A 19838-nucleotide genomic window follows, 5' to 3' on the forward strand; every position below is an offset into this window, starting at 1 on the left:
GAATTAACACTTGAGAGGGAAGAAAATGAATTTATGAAAAGAGGAACCAATGAAACAGTTTACCAGCACAAGACAGGTTTCAACTGTGCCAGTCTAGATTGTTAAAAACTACAGCAGCCAGTGGCCAAGACTTCATATATGATGGGAACAAGTGAATATCGAATGACCTACATTTAGGTATGAATAAAATATATTCAAATCTGCTGCAACAGCCCTAAAATATCATATAAGGAATCTCCGTCTAAAAAGATGGACTGCTGAATGAATGAGAAGTTGGGAAAGAGCAGTCTAATTTTAGAGGAATTGTGCAGTATGGACCCCCTTTCATACCACTTTTAAAAAATCTAGGAAAAAGGAAAGGTATTGATATTTATAAGTAAGAAAGACAAAAGCAATGCCCTCCACAAATACATTTGCAAAACTCTTCATGAATGTGTAGCCCTAGGATAGCTTTGCAGAATGAAATCTGATTGCTACTGTAGCCCATGGAACTGGTGAAAGCTCTACTGCAAGAATTATAATGAAACCTGGATTTTGTGGATTAACAGGGTTTACACAATCTCGTCTAAGTAAAGATGAGTGATAACTGAGATTCAAAATAATGAAGAAACTGAAAAACCACCTCAGGAAAAGTTTTTATGGCTTCAAAACGAATAGAAAATTACTCAGTTTCTTTGTAACACTGAATAAAGGAAGAATCCCATTTTTTCTTAAATGATTTAGTAACGGACTAAAGTGTTGCTTATCATTTCGTTTTCTTTGACAGCAATCACTTTTTTTAAAGAATATAATTTTATTAAGAATTTTAATTACAATAGTAAAAACTAATACAAACTAAACTTAGAGAAAGAGAAGAGAATGGGAAGAAAAAGTAAAAAGTGCAGGAAAAAGAAAAAGAAATAAAGAAAAAGAAAAGAAAGAATATAATAAAGAAAAAGAAAAAATATACATAAAGAAGTAACTTCCAACCTTCACAAGTAGAAACAAATTTAATAACTCTTCACCCCCATAAGGTTAAATGGATATCTCTTCATCCCATATCACAACACTTATCTATAAGCAAATCCATAAAACATAAATTTTTCAATCCTGGTGTCAGCATAAAGTCCATAAAGTGTTGCCAAAACATTGCAAAAAATGTCTTATTTTAACCTTAAAATTTAAAATTTTAACAAACTTTATATTCCTTCCTTTTACTTCTGACAGTCTTAATCTTTAATTCAATTAAATACTGTCAAAGGTTTTGATTTCTCTTCAGTTCTTCATCTTACCACACAGATTTCTTCAAGGCTTTAATAAGCCTGTTTTGTGGATCCAATAAGAAAACATTTTCCAGGTCATTCTCTTAGTTTATCATTTGTATTTCCCTTTTAATTTTTAAAACTTCAGCCAGTTTCTTTTGTATATCCAAAATGATTTGTCCTTTTCCAAACCATTTTCTTGGCCTGTCATTTGTAGTTCCACTTTCAGTTCTTTCTCTGTCTGGTCAGATAAAATTTGTTCCACATCTGTCATTCCTTCATTAACATCTTTTAGACATAGTCTATCCATAGAAGCAGACATCATTACTGACAGTGTTGATATTGTAGTTACTAATTTATGGCTCCATTCTTCAAATATCTCCTTTAATATTTCTGATGTTATGATGTTTTCTGTCATTTTGTAAGTCCCAGTATTAACTGACATCAAGAACAGGCTTGTATTTTTTTTTTCTGCTGCTTAGAATCTTTAGTCCCTTCTAGTGTCCAATTTCTAAAATCATCATTTATCTTTGTTATGACTTGCAATAGCCAGAATAGCCAAAATAAGTGTTTCCCTGAGAAGCTGTTCATTTTTTATAGTTAATTCCAAAATCTTATAGTAAAACTCAATATTCCAAATTTATCTGAACCCCTAATCCATTTAGAACTTTCTTAGGTGAAAATCTTATTTAGCTTTTTGCTCTTTATTTCAAATTCTTTAAATTCTTAAGCTTATAATTAATTTTTCTTTTGTTCAGAGTTGAAGGTAAACTCACCCAATGAAGTCTTTTTAAACTTGTTGTTCTGAAGGTCTCTAACAGCTTTAAGATGGTTAATAGTCAATTTCTGAAAGTAATTAGAAAGTGAACTTAGTGTCCTTTAAAAGGCTCCATGATGGTTGAGAGCAAGATGGTTGATCCCATCGTCACCTGGCGCTTAGACCCATGGAAAACCTCTGTCCTGCGGTCTCCTGGTGAGAAGCAGTCATCCGAAGCACATGTGGGCGATCTCCGATCCTCTCCTTATCCAGAGAGGTTCCAAGGAGCCGGTTTACTTTCTGGTTCCTTGGTCTTTGCCGCAGTCATCAGCTCTGCCATCTTCAGTTCGCCATACCTCCTCCGGAAATCCGACAGCAAACACTTTCACAATAATTTTGGATTGTTTCATAGATTGTATAAACTGTAGAACAATTGCATTTTTCAGTATAATCTAAAATGGAAGAGCTGCTATTTTTGGAATCTAAAATAATCCACATGTCTGTTTTATGGAGCAGCAAGCTTATTAGCCTATGTTTCTGCATTCCACTTTTGTGAAATGGAACACAGAAACATCAAAAATTGCATTGAATCAAATCAAACCATTGGTCTGTCTAGCTTGGTACTGTCAACAGTGACTAGCAGCAATTCTTCAGGATTTTCCACAATTATCTTCCACAACTTGACCAGGAGATACTGGAGACTAAACCTGGAACTACTTACATGCAAAGTATGCATTTTGCTCACTGAACTACAGTCTGCCCTGAATGATGGAATGCAAAATGACTTTTGCATCTTTTGGAATGATCTCCATGAGACACAATTTGTTGAGCCAACAAATATGAAGAGCTACATTCATATTTAGAAACCACCCTATCAGCATGTCTTAACAGGAACAAACTGGAAACAAACAGTTATGGTTTAAAAGTAATTGTTTTGCATCATACATATTTATAAAATTACATTACCCTTGGAAATAGGCCAATAGTTTCTGTGCCTGCATGAACCTACCTGTACGCATCAGAATAAACATCTTTGAAGGGGAATGGCAGTTCTAGCTGTGAAGAAAATATAGGTATAGCAGAGAAGTTGTTGCTCAGCAAATTTAACCAGTAGTTTACAGTCCTCATCACAGATAACAACAAAGGAGGCAAGGTGATGGGGGAGGGTGACCCATAACCCCCAGCTTTCATTTTTGTTTATAAAAGTTCATTTCTAAAAGAAAAGATATAAAACGCAAAGTGTTCTCACTGTTTTGATTATTTTTGAGTTTCTAAACTTTTGTTTTTAAATTATCCTACCAATGCAGGTTGATAAGGTTCATCATTTTTACATTCAACCTTGCCAAAAAAAAAAGGAACAACGATGGGCAGATATAGTTATCCCAGTGCTGCAAAATAAGCCAATATGGTTATGTCCATGGCAGTGGGGTGGAGAGAAGGGAAACTACTCTATGGCAGCCCTGTAGAGAAATTCACTTTTGTGATTCAATGTCTTGGTGGGGGAAAAGTGTAGAAAAGTCTACCCAGCCCACCAGAGTGGGGAGGTTGGGTATGTTGTAGGACCCATCACTGAGGGAAGTACATCTGATGGGACCACGAAGAAGGGTCTTTTCTGTGGTGGCCCCCTCCCAGTGGAATGTTATTCCCTCTGATTTAGGATTGGGTCCCACCTTGAAGACGTGGTTTTGCCAGTGGGCCTGAGGACCCCAAGCTGAAAAAGAGCCGATCAAGTTGTTTTGGTTTGGCCACCGCGGGGGGTAGGTGTTGATGGGTTTTTGTATTGGATATTTTACTTTGTAAGCCACCTGGAGTCACTGTGTATGAGTTGGGCACCCATATAAATTTGTTAAATAAAATAAAGTAAAAGAAGTGGTAGTGAGGTTGACTGAGCTGTAAATGCAATTTATTAAAGATTGGAGTTTTGGGATGTACAATGCCAAGCACGGATGCACATTTCATTTCCCCTTCCGTCTGCATGAGGTTTCTCCCTCTCTTTTTGAGCAAGTTCATAAATTTCATGTACTGTGAATATACCCAAATCTTTTGTGTATTACCTAAAAAGCAGAAAGCAAAAGTAGGCTTCAAACTAGACCAACTGACATACACAGCTGAAGAGAGCCCTAGAAATTGCATATTACATTTACACTCTGCTTTTCATTCCCAGAGGAAATCAGAGTGATAAGCAACCCTTTGATCTGTCCTATGAATGACCAGGAGTGCCTCTGTCTTATCTGGGTTAAGCAGCAGTTTCCTTTATGCTGACTATAAGTAATATCAGACATTGTTCTAGGACTTGAACAGTTTGCTTGAATTTCTATGCTTGGGGATTTTAGCCACGGGGACTGTCTAAATCCCAGGTTTAATCTTTGGAAAAGAATGAGTAGACACAGAATATTAATTTTACAAAGTCAGACCTTTCTAGCTTGATAGGTCTGCTGGCCAATCATGAGAACTACTAGAAACAGAACACTTGTTCTCTGATGCCATTAAGCATTTTCTAAATTAAAATTGAAGTTGCAGGAATCTGAATAGCATCTGTGGGTTTAATGTGCAAGAACCATAAAAATATTATGACTGCTAATTATAAAGAAAGCTGATTAAAAATATGTAGGCATATACAGCCAGGTATATACATTTCTCCCCATTCTCTGCTCTTTAGCGATTGCTTCTCAGCATTATCCAAATGAAAGGCTGTAGCTTAGTGAAACCTTCCAGCAGACTCTGGGGCAGGGTGTTTTGGAACCCCAGTGGGTCAGTGTTATACTGGGAACAGTATATGGTTCTTTCCCTGACATAGGTAATTATATTTTTAATAGTGTTTTTTGTTTTTCTTCTGTTTTAATTGTTCATTACTGTGAATGCTGCCTAACAAATTGAGCAAATAAACAATAAAAGATTCCAGGCTTAATTCCTGGCCTCTGCAAATAAAGCTGAGAAAGATTATAGCCTGAAGCCCTTGAGGGGGTGATGTTAATCAGTGAAGTTCCAGAGTTTTTAAAAATTCCTGGAACTGCTGATCAAGAGGCAAAGGGATGAGTTGTCACAGGCACACAAATGCCCCATGGGGGAATAGGCCTTCTGAATGTCAGCTGACAAACCCTGCCCTTTCCGCTGTACCCTAGAAAAATTGCAATCAACTTTTTTTACCCTTATTTTCTCACAGAGCCCCATCAAGTTTCAACAGAATCATAGAGTTCCATGGAACACAGTTAGAAAAACCCTGTTGTAGTTAAAAATGAGCTACATGGATAAATGACCATTTCCTATATTTCTGTTCTAGGAGGTGGGTCCCTTTCCTTGACAAATCATCTTAAATTGTAAAATCTATTTTAAAAACTGTGATGTTATTAAAAATATCCAAACCATCCTTAAGATTCTGTGTTTTTGTTATGGAATATAAAATTAAGCAAAAAACCCCAAGCACACACACACAAACAAACAAACAACCCACCTCCTCAAACACACACATATTAACCAAAAAAAACATAAAATACAGGCTGCCATAAAAAGAACATTGCAGTGGTTTGGGGACCTTTAAGGGGCAAAATACTCTTATTACTTTTATTTATAGCATTCTTCCTGCTGAAGGAGCCCAAAAATATGTACAAAGGAATAAAAATAGTTTTAAAGTAAAGCACAAATAAACAATCAACTACGATTACCCATCATACAATCAGACAGTACATTTTTTAAAAGGCAATCAAAAATTTAGCCTGGTTCTGAAGCAGACATGTCTTTAGTTACCATTTAAAAGAAGGAACCAGCTGTAGTTTCCCTCAGGAGATAAGCCCGTAATCAGGGTGCTACTTCCGGCCACCGAATTGACCTGGGAGACTATGAGCAGTTCTCTATAGCAGATCTTAAGGCACTGGCCTCAAGTAGAGTGGACGTTTAACACCCATTTTGCTCCTTAACTTGGCAAAAATGGGGAAATCACAGCATCAGAAATCTGAGGGTTTCAGCAATCGAATTAGGAAGCTTTACACAAGGTATCTTATTTTCAGCACTTCTGCTATACGTTTTTCTCCAACTGAGCCCTTGAAATAAATCAGCCAGGCCTATTCAGTGATGCTCCTCCCAACGGCAGTTAACTAAAACGGCTGAGGTTTAATTACTAAAAATGGGGCTGAAGTACATACTCTTCTAAAGTATGTAACTTCCAGACTTGATGAAAAGGGTGTTTTTTATACCAAGTTTTATTTCAAATGAGAAAAAAAACTGATAAATTAGAGTTACTTACTTTTTTCATGTAAATGTTTCAAAGAACAGTAAGGTGCAAAAAGAAGCAGCCAACTGCATAACTTCTTTTTTCTGGAGATGTTTTAATGTTAACATTAACGCCTCAATGTCTTATATGCCAACAGAGAAACCAACAATGGTTGCAGGAAATCCAACAGACAGAAATATGTTTGCAGGACACATTTTTGGGGGAAAGCAAATCTATTTCTTGCCAAGAAAAAGAGTTTCCCTTAAGAACCAATACAAAAACACACCATCACACTATTTCCCTTATATAAGTAAACTTTTTGTCATGCACAATCCCATGTAAAGACTTCTGTGCAGCAAACACCAAGTGAGAAGCTGCAGCTGTTAACAAATTCCTGCATCCTGTTCTTCATACGTTTGAAAGCATGCCTTTCCTTTTAACACTTATATTCATTATGTACTGTGTGGTGAACTGGTAGATTACTGACATTTTTCAAAATAAAATGAAGTGTTAAATGGCCACTTCCTTATAAAGGAAGGCAAACAAAAAGCTAAGAGAATATTTTGGGGGCGGGGGATGAATAAGAGAAAAGAGGACAGTTGACCACAGAACAGAGGGAAAAGGAAAGGAAAAGGGGGTAGCTAGAAGATACAATAAAAGAACGAAAGACTGCCCTTGTGACAACCCTAATGTGATTAAGCACTCAGCAGGAGCTTTACTAATGGATCTCTAAACAGAAATAATTTCAATATCAATAACAATAATTTATTAAACTTGTATGTCTCCTGACCCTCAATGACTCTGGGTGGCAAAGAAGTTACAATCAAATCAATAAAACATAAAAAAATAAAGGTAAAAGATGGCAGGCGTGATGAAGTGAGGGGCCTGGGTGAAGAGGCAGGCCTTCACAGCTCTTCTAAACAGCAGCAGTCGGGGCCATCTGCATCTTGGGGGCAACCTCATTCCATTGGGCAGGTGCTGCTACAGAGAAGACGCGCTTCTGGGGTCCCAACAGATGACATATAAAAAATAACTAATACTCGATACTATCTGTTCATCTAATGCTATTAATGTTATTCCCTCCTGTTCTGAGATACTGATAAGGCTCAATATTATATAAACATACACCAGTGTGATATACTGATTAAGGTGCTAGACAAGGACTGGGGAAGCCCAGATTCAAGACTAACCCCAGCTATGAAAAGTCACTGGGTGTAATGGTATGTGGGAATGACCTCAGGAGACAGGAGGGAGAGCCACAGATTGGACAGCCAGCATGTAAAAGATATCTCAGCCCACAGAAGGCAGGAGGGCATAGGAAACGTTTCAGAAAGGACCCTCCCTAATTTTCTGGACAGTAAAAGGAAAGGAGGAAAGAAATATTTTCAGTCTTGCAAGTTTCTGTTACTGTAACCTTAAAATAAAGATAGAACTAGTACTCCTAGTTATGCTTCTTGTCCGGACTACCTCGCAGGGCTAACACTGGGTGACTTGGGACAGTCACTTTCTCCCAGCTTAACTTGCACCAGAGATGTTATGGGCATAAAATGAAGGATATTTTGAGCTCCCCAAGGGAAGACAGGATATAATCAAATAAATAAATCTCTAAATGAATTATTTGGGGTGGCGGCAGCAATATTTATTTATATCCAAAATAACATTAAAAGAAATTTTCACAAGCAAACAAACCCAACTGACATCAATCGCCTGAGTTTGTATATTGTGCTAAGCACTTTATGTTGATTGCACATTCAAAAAAGTGAAAAATGTGAAAAATCAAACAGACTGTGGGAGTGGAATAATCCATGGTTTGTTTTCTTTGTTCTTTGGTTACTGACTGCAGCTGACAGCTAGAAATTAGCATGTGGTTCTAGTTTTAACTGCACTACAGTCCTATCTTTGGAGGGGCCAAAGAACTAAGATCCTGTCTAATTACTTCCAGCAATTTGTATTGAAAAATGTTGATTTCAATTTGCCTGTGAGATACAGAAGGTCTCACCATAATAAGATTTAAGGATTCTTGCTCAGTTTCTATGATACTGCCCTTGATGAAATGAAAGAAACTCGCTGTGGTCACTTGATATAAAATGTATCAAGACTGTCACTTTGTTGGCAATGAGAATAAAATACCCAAGAGAGATCTTACTATTCATCATCATCATCATCATCATCATCATCATCAGTTGAAAGTATACGCCAGCGACTCTGGTCCAGCATTTGAGATTCGACTGCATCCAACAGGGAATATTGAAGGCAAACGTAGCTATTTTTGTGATGGGCAATTAGGCCACCATTTGGTCTGGACTGAATATCTTTGACATGCATATTTTTATTTTACACCATTCTAATTTGCTTGCATGCAATCTTTCCAAATGTTTCAAACTCTGTACATACTTTTATAATCATTGCTTACCACAATATTTTTTTCTCTTTGGTCTATGAAAAACTTCCAAGTACCTCAAAAGTAACCATACTGCATGAGACAACTACTGTCATTCATTATTTATTTGTTTGTTTATTTCATTAAATTTATTATGGCTGCCCACTCCAAAAGGCCCTGAGTGGCTTACAGTATCCAAATATACAATTCAAACATTTTAAAAAATGTGAAACAAAACATAACAGTCTGCACTAATAACAACCAGTGGCAGGGATAGGCACTAAATTACTGTTGCATCCAAGCTCTTGACAAATACTGTATAAAAAATATTCTGGCCCATTCTATACACTAAAATAGCTGCCTTCTACACTTGATGTATCTTTGAAACTTCAACTCACTGCTGTATTTATTTTAAAAAATCCTTCAGCTATTCCTGTTTTCATAGTTAATCTGCATTATGGGTAGAGAATTAATGTTCTGAAATCTTTATTTAAAGAGTTTAAAAGCAAAAGTTAATAGAATTTACATTGCACAACTACCTGCATACAGCAGGTTTAGATATTACAACACTATGTATTTTAGTCATATAAACTTGAGTTAGTTTGATTTAAGAAGATGTATAGTGCTCTGGATCCGATCACCAAAAAATGGAGCATGCAAAATCACAAACGCAGCATTTCTAGGCAACACCTTCAGTCATATCTCTTCCCATGATCGCTATGTTTATGTTTTGTGTGCTCTGAATCATCTTTTGGAGATCAAATCCAGCCCTAACCCTTTGTATTTTATTCTATGTAAGCCATCAATATTTTTTTTTTATTGTGGCAGCATAGAAATATGCTTAATATGTTTAATGAATGTATGAATACCCCAAAAACACCATTTCTATTCTTTTTGGCTTCATTCCCAGATATAACATTGATTTTTTTTCTATTAAAACACTTCCTGCATTTTTTAGTCTTTTTTTCCATTCTGTGTTGTAGCATTGTCTCAAACAGCCTGCTTATCCGAACCAGATGGCCAAGGAGCGCCTGTTGAAGGTCCCCTATTTTGAGATGTAACAGAAAGGGGTCTTCTCTCCTTTGGAACAGCTTGCCCTTTGAGGCAAAGGTGGCCCCAATTCTTATGGTCTTTCAAAGAATACTGAATCTAACTTTTTTTAAGGCCTTCAGAGATTAGTTGTATACAGCCATTGGCACAAGAACTCTATATCATCATCATCATCATCATCATCATCATCATCATCACTATTGCTACTATTTATTATTATTATTATTATTATTATTATTATTATTATTATTATTATTTATATAGTTTGTTATTATGTTTTGTATTTTATGCATCACTCAGAGTCTTTTCCATTGGGAAGTTAATAAATCTAATAATAAATACAGTAAATAAATTTACTTATTTTTTTCTGCTTCTTTTATATGACTGGTATAAATAAGCCCTATTACTGGCTATTTAGCTGTGATGTTCTTTTTAAACAGATTACAACTTTATGTTTAGAGCTTTGCAGGGATTGGCAATATTGTAAACCCTCTACAGGTAGTCCTCGACTTACAATGGCAACGGAGACCAGAATTTCTCTCGCTAAGCAACGTGAGTCATAAAGTGTGAATGCATCGCTTAGCAACAGCAATCCTTACAGTCCCAGTTGCTGTCATTAACTGAATCCTACGGTCATTAGGCAAGGCAATCTCCTGCCGGCTTCCCATTACCAAAGTCATTGAGGAAGCCAGCAGGAAATTGCAAGGCACAGGCAGATAAGTAGCTGTTGCTGGGTGGGGGAGGGAGCGAGGGGGTGCATGGGAGAGGGTTGGGGAGGCTGCACAAGGGAGGGTCAGGGAGGGTGTGAGGGGGTGCATGAGAGGCGCCACATGGGTTGGAGAGGGTGCATGAGGGTGTGCAAGAGGCGTGGCGTGGGGAGGGTGCATGAGAGGCATGGCGAGGGTCAGGGAGGGTGCACAGGGATGCATAAGTGGCTGGTGCGCCACGAGTGCAGAAGGGCTGGGGGAAGGTGCGTGGGTGGAGTAGACTTACTCCAGTAACTTGCAACCTTCCCTGCTGGCTTCCCCACTGACTTTCAGCAGGGAAGGTTGCAAATGATGATCACATGATCATGGGGCACCCAGATCCAAGCATCCAAGCATCCAGATTGCTTCAGTGCAATCACAGGTCGAGGACTACCTGTATTTAATGGTCTTTGGTTTAGCAGACTTTGGATGCACTGAATAAAATCTGTCCATACACTAATACTTCTGAACCCAGGTAGCCCTTGTTTATCTACTGCCTTGTTTAGCAACAGTCTGCAGTCATGACGGTGATAAAAAAGTAACTTTGTAACCAATCCTTGTATTTACAACCTTCGCAGGTCTGTAGGGCAAGGAAAAGCTGAAGTAAGGTCGTAAGCATAGATGCAGTTTCACTTAGTGACTGCTTCGCTTAACTACTGAGTTGCCGGTCCCAATTGTGGTTGCTAAACGAGGACAACCTGTATAATTAAAAACCCACTTGCCATTTAACACCATTCATAACATACAAAAAACATACAGATGTAAAATCTCATTCCCATATGTATAGGATGGGCAGATGCACATTTGCCCTTCAACCCCTTCACTTGACCCACCAACCCTTTAAATCCTATGTCTCCCCACCCCCATTAGACCCCTTCTTTTTTCCATAGAAAAGCAATAAAAAAGTTTGTTGTACTGATGGGCCTTTAGGGCCAGAAAGGATACCTATTAACAGTGTTAGGCTTATATTCGTGTATCAGCTATCTTCAAAGCTGCTACAGGGCAGAAAGCCAAATCATAAAAGTAACAAACAATGAATGTTACTGAATAATTCCAAATAGCTCTAATTTCAGAACAGCCTACCACATAAATACCTCTTCCAAGGGAACACAACTGTTCAGTTTCAAAGGTTTTTCATTCAAGCGTCACTGTTTAAAAATCCTCACCTCTCTCAGTTCCTGGGCAACCGAATTTAGGCGTTCATTTTCAGACTGGGTATTGGCAAGGACATTCCTCAGCTGCTTGAGTTCTGTCTGCAGTTCCATAACCTTTTTCATGTAATATTCTTCTTTTGTGGCAGATTCCTGAATCAAAGTCTCCTCTCTGCTCTCCCCATCTGCTGCTACTTTCTTGTGGTTGGTATGCGCCTGACCAAAAGCCTGGAACAGAAATCAAAGCAGATTTTTTTTTTTTTTACGAAAGTTAAAAATAATACTTTACAGAATGCATGTTTATTGTACCTTGAGAAAGAATTTAAGCAGGCCAATGTCTCTATTCATGAAAAGGCAACGATGTACTTTATGAAGACAGACAGATATATACGGACAGATTTCCTTTTCTAGAGAGATTAGGTAGGAGAAAATGGCATATACTGTATAAAAGCAGTATTTGAGCTAACAAAAAAACTTCCATTTTCAGGGTTTGTGGCACCTTAAAGATTAGCAAATCACATAAATTCTTATGGACTACTGTCAATAGTCTTATTATATCTTCACAATATGCTTTACAATTAAGTCACTCTGATTTCCATTTATGGATATAGTACTAAGATAAGAGTCAAACATTAACAGCAATAAACAGAATCCACAAGGTCCCCTTTGAAGCATTATGTTGACCACTAAGTCACACCAGAGGCACCCATCAATCCAAAATTTCTCTGGCACAAAGATGTACCAAAAAAATCAATTTTGTTGATAAGAGCAAAACTAACTTAACATTTTATGTCTTTTAAATGACAATTATGGTTAATTTAACTGGCAAGTTAATATAACTCTTTGGTTAAAGATACATGCCAATAAATACAGTTAATGCAAGGAGGGAAATACGATAAAACAAAATAATTAAATCTTTTCCCAAATAATTTAGAGCAGAAGTGCTTAAAACGATGAAATGCAAGCACATTCGCAGGTGGCGGCAAACTTGGGGGAAACACATTCCCACTTTCCCTGCACAACCAGCTCCTATTTTGTCTGCATAAGTGTACACATAAGACCAGAACACTATCAGAAGTTGCTTCTGCTATACAACCTGAAAGAGCTCCAGCTTGGCCCTGAGGAAGAAGGCCAGCAGAAGGCAGAGCCCCTGTTACTATGTAGGGAACTTACACAAGTCCAGAGCTGGAACAGACTAACACAGATTGGGAAGACAGAAAGTGACAACCAAGTGCCGGAGCAAACATGACGAGTCCCCCTTGCTCCTATCATTCAGGCAAAGGCCAATGGAGAGATTTAGTTGCTTTTGTTGTCACTGTCACACAGCCAGATTTTATTGGTGATACTTTACGACAATGGTGTTACATTTTTTCCTGATTCCTATTGAATTGGAAGCACATCATGAAGTTTTTCCAGTATAAAAATGAAGTGTTAGCGAAGCATCAACTTATCAAGCAAACAGCTTCAAAGCAGGCATAGAAAAATGCACAAGTTAAAGAGTTTCTCTACTTTAAATTAGCTTCCTTCATCATGAAACCTAACCTTATGAACAGTCACTCTGAGTATTACATCAGTACCATGCCAAAGAGAACTAACCTCCTGCTAAATATAAATGCACTTTTGTCTTCTAAAATAAAATTCTACGAGCACCACTGCTTTTTAAAAAGCGTATAAATCAGAAAAAAGGTGAGATAATTAAATACTGGGGCTAGGAGTTTTAAAATAAAACATTACTATGATATAGATTTAGTTTTATTATTATATTTCTTTTACATATTCCTATATTAGGCCCTATATAAAAATTCTATATTTACTGATAACATCAATATACTCATTTGGTTAACTATTTCTAAGTCTTTGAGAAAATATGAACAATTTGCAAGGTAGAGCAAGATCATCGTGGCAACACATGGAAGTAGTCAAAATATTGACTTCCATTTTAAAAATATATTACTTGTATAAAAATGAGACTCAGAAGCAAATGTTGCTGATATCTGCACAGCTAATTTATGTAAAATGGCTCTATCAGTATGGCTTACATTATACGATTTAAATAATAAGGATTTATCCACGCATTATATTTCTGTAAGGCATTTTGGATGCTTAGCGACCCTTGAACAAGCAATAAGCTTAATAAATTTTAGGGTTTTTTTTTCTTGGCCCCATTACGTGGTGCAGCTTACTTCAGCTCCATACCTCCTTGGATGCATTAAAGAAACATCTGAAAATATACTTTTTAACAAAGTAACCTGGTGGAAGAGGCTGTGAATGGTGCTCAGTTAGATGGATGGTAGGGCTCGTTTGCCATATATCTTATTGGCAAAGTCAGATGGCAGGGATATCGGGTTTATAGGTTTAGGGTCTTACAGTAGTATAAGTGTTATTTTACTGTGACTGTAAAGGTATCATGGTATGCACTGATTTATTGTAAAATTCAGGTAATTTTAACTGATTAATTTTGTTAATTTGGATTATGGGTGCCCGGATGGAGGGTGCATTATAAGCAAAATGTATGTTTGGTTAGTCGGTTGGTTCAATGTACTATTCTACCCCTTGGCACAGTCCCCATTCTCATGTGCTTGAGTTGCAGGTCCTCTTCAAGAAAAGGAACTCAGCTCTGTGTCTTATTCTAGGCTTATACAGTACACGTTCTTTCCACAAGATCAATATTCTCCCCATCTGATTCTCCATTTCCCTCTCAAGAAGATTTTCCAGAGCAGCCATGACAACCAAAGATTTAAAGTCATTATTGAATAATGTAGGACTGAAACATTTAACTGAACAATTTGATTCCATCTTGTGCTTAAAGCACCTATTCCTAATAGATCCAGTTTGATTCTAAGCAAGCATATAAGAGAAACCAGCAACAAATACCTATTATTGTATTATTAAATTTAATCCTGAACTAAATTAGCAAGTGTCATTTTTCAGGCAAAAAATAAAATGCCATCTGTACAAATGTATGTCAGGTGAGTTTAAACTGAATAAAAAGCTTTAAAGCCTAATGCCTCAAACTTTATACATTTTAAAAGACAAGGGGGAAAAAACTTGTTCTCAGTATACCAGCTCTAGGTTAAGGACTTCCCAAAATTATTTTATGAAATCATGCAGATTATTAAGCCACAAACTAGAGAATAAATTCTGTTCTGAACTATTATTTATGGGCCATCTAAAATAAAATCTAAGGCAGCTTTTCCACTGACTGCTTCTGCCAGATCAATTCAGCCCTGCCTCCCCTTTTGCTGCCCACAGTCACATGTGCACCTATTAACTATGCTTTCTGGTTGGGAGGAAAATTTTGGAGCAGATGGGAGATGACATGGGGCAGTATGAGAAAAAGACACAAAAAGCCCTACCATATAAACAAACATTTGTTCATGCAACCTTGGATTTTACCCACTGTGTTTATCATTGAAAGTGAGATTAAAATGTCCCACTGTAAAATTATTTATACACACATACACACACACACAACATAGGCATATAGACCTACATCATGGAGAAAATCTATCTATGTGGTTGCTAAGAGTTGACAATGACTTGATGGCACATAATCAGTCACGTGCAAAATGTGTCTAAAAATGATTCACCTATTAATTTCAAGATTACTGGTTGTAATCTCAATATGAAACAATATGCATTAAGAGTCAATGTTCAAGTCATTTTATAAACAGAAATTTACATTCAAAAGCAGCCTTGAAATTATGGATCTTCCAAAATATGACCCATAAAGGAAAAGGTCAGTGAAAATACTGTACATATGTCTGCAGGCACCATGTGTTGAAAAAACATACAACAAACCTAAAATGTAGCACGACACAGAAGCAGAAATAAGAAGTTTAATAGTAGTCCCTCCACTCCAAAATGCAATCATTTAACTAACAGAACTTAATAAAGGAATGTGTAACTTCTATCAGTAGACTACTGCACCTTCCATATCGAAAACACTCCATATGCGTGTGTGTGTGTGCGTAAATAAAAAAGTGTCCACCCAAATATTGCTACAGGGCATACGACGCTCTAAGAGATAATCTTTGCACCTGTCTTAATTTAATCAGAATACTGAACAGCTATCCAACAGAATATCTGTCTGTTTTATTTTGGCCAAAACAAGCCATTTTTTTTCCCTTTTAAAAATAGAGTTGCTGTATGGCTTCAGTCATATTTGTGAAACACAAGCTACAAGCAAAATTGCTCCCCAATCCAACTCATTCTGAAAAGGTCTCTTGCTTTTGCTCTCAAATCAATACGATGTTGAAAGGATTTCTGTCTTGTAGAAAGGCATCTAGGGTCTCAGTTTCTAAGATGTCATGCTGACTGAACCCTTGCCTCTCCTTTTAATCTCATAAATCATATATTTATCATAAAAAGCTTCTTTTCTTATTTCTATTGACCCATTTGAACTTGTAAAAAACTGTTGCCATGACAAGCAAGTTATTTGAGGCTTTTCACTTACCATTCTTCCTTTCAAATGCATTTGGTGTGTAGCCACCTCAAATTTCTTGCTGCAGTTTTTTTTAACTGTCCTTTTAATTGTTATTATTTAAACAAGCGTACAAAATTTATCATAGAGAATGACTTATCAGTTTCTGTCAATCCAATGATTTCTTCATTCTTAATATGTTCTTCAAACAACCAAAATGATGCTTGTGTACATGAACATCATCAGACGAAATACACAGAAATCAAATTGACTATATTTTTGGTACAAGGGGGTGGAAGAGTTCAGCTACAGCAGCAAAGATGTGGCCAGGAGCTGACTGTGGAGCAGATCATGAACTGATCATGTATAAATTCCAAGTCAAACTAAAGCAGAAGAACAAAGCCAGTCAGCATATACCCACCATTTTCAAGGAGAACATCAAGAATTAAGTCACAAACTTGATTGATAAGGAACCAGAAGAAGTGAAATCAAAAGAAGTTGTTAAAGATGGATGTGAAAACAGAAGAAAGCAAACTGGATGTCAGAATAAATGGTGGAAATTGCCAAGAAGAGAAAAGAAGCTGAAGGCAAAAAAGGAGAAAGATCTCAAGAAGGAACTTAACAAAGAATCTCAGAGAGCTGTTAAAACAGACAAAAAACAATTTTAAAATGACATCTTTAAAGACATAGAAGATGGAAACAGATATGGTGAAAAAAGACAAGTCTCCTGAAAGATTTCTGGAGAAGGAGGTATTGATATGCTAAAGGAATTGGTATGGAAAAGGACATGAAAGGACAGATAACTGATTAAAAAAAAAATCAAATGAAAATGAAAGGCATATACTGAAATTCTATACAGTAGAGATGTCAGCATACCTTAGAAGATATTTTCTATTTACAAGAACTTCTAGTACTAAAAGATTAAGTTAGACCAGCACTCTGTTCATTACCAAGTTGGAATATTTATTTATTTATTACATTTATATAGCCACCCATCTCACAATAAAGTGATTTTAGGCAGCTTACGATAAAAACAATAATAAAATCCAAATGTTAAAAACTACGAATAAAAGACATCAACAATATTATTAATAACAAGATAATGGAAAGAGTTTATGTTAAAAACAATGCAGCCATCTTATCAATTTGCCATTTCCTTGAGATCACGAGGCCTGCTGACACAGCCATGTTTTAAGGGATTTCCAGAAGGATGTCAAGGATGTGGCCACTCTCACGTTTGGGGGGAGGGGGGGACAATGTTCCACAGGGCAGGTGCCTACAGAAATATGGCAAGCAACAGAAGGAGAAACCATAAAGGTCCTAAGCAAATTATGCCAGTAAATTTGGAGAATGATACAGTGGCCAACAGATTACCAAAGAAAGAAGTCTTAAAGAATGTGCAAACTATTGTACAATATCCTTAATCTCACATGCTAGCAAAACAGTGTTCAGGATCATCAAATGCAGATTACAGCCCTGCACAGAAATAGAAATGCCTGATGTTCAAGTTGGCTTTAGAAAAGGCCGGGGAACATGAGACATTGCTGATGCATGCTGGATAATTGAGAAAGCCAAAGAATACCGAAAAGAAGTCATTGATTATAGAAAAGCCTTCAAGCTGTGTCAATCATGTCAAGCTGTGGAATGTGCTCAGGAAAACAGGAATCCCAGAACATTTCACTGTCCTCATGAGAAACTTATATACACATCAGGAAGCCACAGTACGGACAAAACATGGTGAAATGGACTGGTTCCAAGTTGGCAAATGAGTGTAACAAGGCTATATGTTCTTTCTTTCTTTCTTTAACCTATATGCTGAATATATATTAAGAGAAGCTGAATTGGAAGAAGATGAGTGTGGTTTTAAAATCGGAGGAAGAAACATCAATAACCTGAGCTATGCTGATGACACTAACCTGATAGCTGAAAATGCAAAGGATCTGCAAGCTCTAGTAATAAAAGTCAAGTAGCACAGTGAAAAAACAGGACTAAAACTAAATATAAATAAGACCAAACTAATGACAGGTAAAACAGCCAGCCTTGACAATGAAGATATCAACATGGTAGATAGGTTCTGCCTTTTAAGATCAATCATCAACAGTAAAGGAACAAGCAGTCAAGAAATACACCACAGACTAGATAGAGCAACCATGAAGGCCTTGGAAAATTTATTCAAATGCTGTGATGTGTCTACATCTTCAAAGATCAGAATCATTCAGGCAATGGTTTTCTCTGTGACAGTCTATGAAAGGGAAAGTTAGACTTTAAAGAAAGTGTGTTGATACTTTTGTAGTTTGGTGTTGGGAGAAGCCACCTGATAATTCCATGAACAGCCAAAAAAACAAATAAATTGGTCACAGAACAAACAATCCAGAATTCTCACTCAAGGTACCAGGCTGAAATCATCATATTTTGGACACATTATGCAAAGACTCTGCTCCCTTGAGAAGACTATAATGTTAGGAAAGGTAGAAAGAAAGAAAAGAAGATTAGCAGCAGCAAGGCAGATGGACTCAATTATAGCAGCAATAGGTGCACTGTTGGAAGACCTGAAGGGCCAGGCTGGGGACAGATCATCCTGAAGGAAGTCTATTCGTGTGGTCACTGAGTCAACAACACTCGATGGCAGATAATCATAATCAATTATTCCACCAACCAGAATCCTGTTCTCCCAGTGTTATACATATTACCACACTGTTTTTACTGACAAGGTATTCTCTTCCATACTATTTTAGTACTTCTAGCACTGTCTCCTATTTCCTACATTTATCTACTATTATTATAGATGGCCCCCTTCATGGATCATTACCTTGTACTGGCAGCTTGTGCATCCCAATTATGCTATGAGTTATATCACTGAGAGCTTATGCTCCCAGGAAAGTCACCAATGATGGGCTGCTCATAGATGAGAGGAAAGATTAAATATGATTCATGGGAGGAAAAAAAAAGGCAATCATAAAGAATGCATGTTGCTCAATTATTGAGTTCCTGGTGTCTCTGAGCTTGTTTTTCTTCTTGCAGACATTTCATTACCATGGTACGTAACATCATCAGTGCATCAGAACCCAATACTGAAATGGCAATTCATTCTTGTATTCTGTCCAGAAAATCAAATTTACATCCACAAGCAGACAAGGTCAACTGATTTTGGAAGGTGAGACACCTCCACCGTCATCAGAGCAATCCAACAATTAATCAATCATCAGTTGGCCAGCAGATCCCTTATACTACAGCCATAGTTTTGAAGAATCACACATGTAGTAGAGAAAAAGAAATGGGCTCCCTTTTCTTTTATTTGTTTTTATGCACTTTTAATTTGTTATTGTTAAAAACAAATCTTAAGGGGCAACCCAATCCTTTTTATTTCCACAGGTACAGTCATTCTTTGTTCCATACTGTAAATAAGTTTTCCATGTCTATTTGATCCTTTAGTCTGTGATATACAATTGTGAATTGTCAGCTGAAAATTTGTATACAATGCATATATGCATACACACATCTTTCTTTCATACACACATAATGATGATGATTGATTATGTTAAAAAGGAATGGGTGTTACATCTTGTACAAGAACCTAGGTAAAAAAAATAATTTAGATAAATTAACTGAAGATAAATTGTTTTAATATTATATGGGGCAGTGGGCAAATTAAATTATTTCTTTTATTTTGGGTGATTTTAATAGCAAATTAGAATTAATTTAAATTTCAAGTCAATTTATGCTTTCTTAATAAGCATATATAAATATAAAACGTATGCAAATTATATGGAAATTTTGTCCTTTTTTAAGGAATGTATGTCTTTTTATGCATTACTAAGTAAAAACAAAGGACAAGTTATACTTCTCCCCAATCTGGCCCTCACCAGATGTTTTTTACTACAAT

At 36.8% G+C, this 19838-nt stretch overlaps 1 protein-coding gene across 2 annotated transcripts in view; it reads right to left on the reverse strand.

Moving 5' to 3' along the window:
- BICD2 (BICD cargo adaptor 2) overlaps window positions 1–19838 on the reverse strand; it is an 89895-nt gene that overhangs the window by 18818 nt on the left and 51239 nt on the right. For both annotated transcript variants that reach the window (XM_088134179.1, XM_088134178.1), the window contains exon 2: window positions 11548–11760. In XM_088134179.1, the coding sequence (XP_087990305.1) occupies window positions 11548–11760 (213 nt within the window). The remainder of the gene's footprint in view (window positions 1–11547; window positions 11761–19838) is intronic.

The sequence above is a fragment of the Python bivittatus genome, unplaced genomic scaffold (assembly GCF_059951505.1).
Source record: "Python bivittatus isolate LINGU-HERP-01145 unplaced genomic scaffold, Pbiv_v1 ctg000080_np1212, whole genome shotgun sequence".
Lineage (NCBI taxonomy): Eukaryota > Metazoa > Chordata > Lepidosauria > Squamata > Pythonidae > Python > Python bivittatus.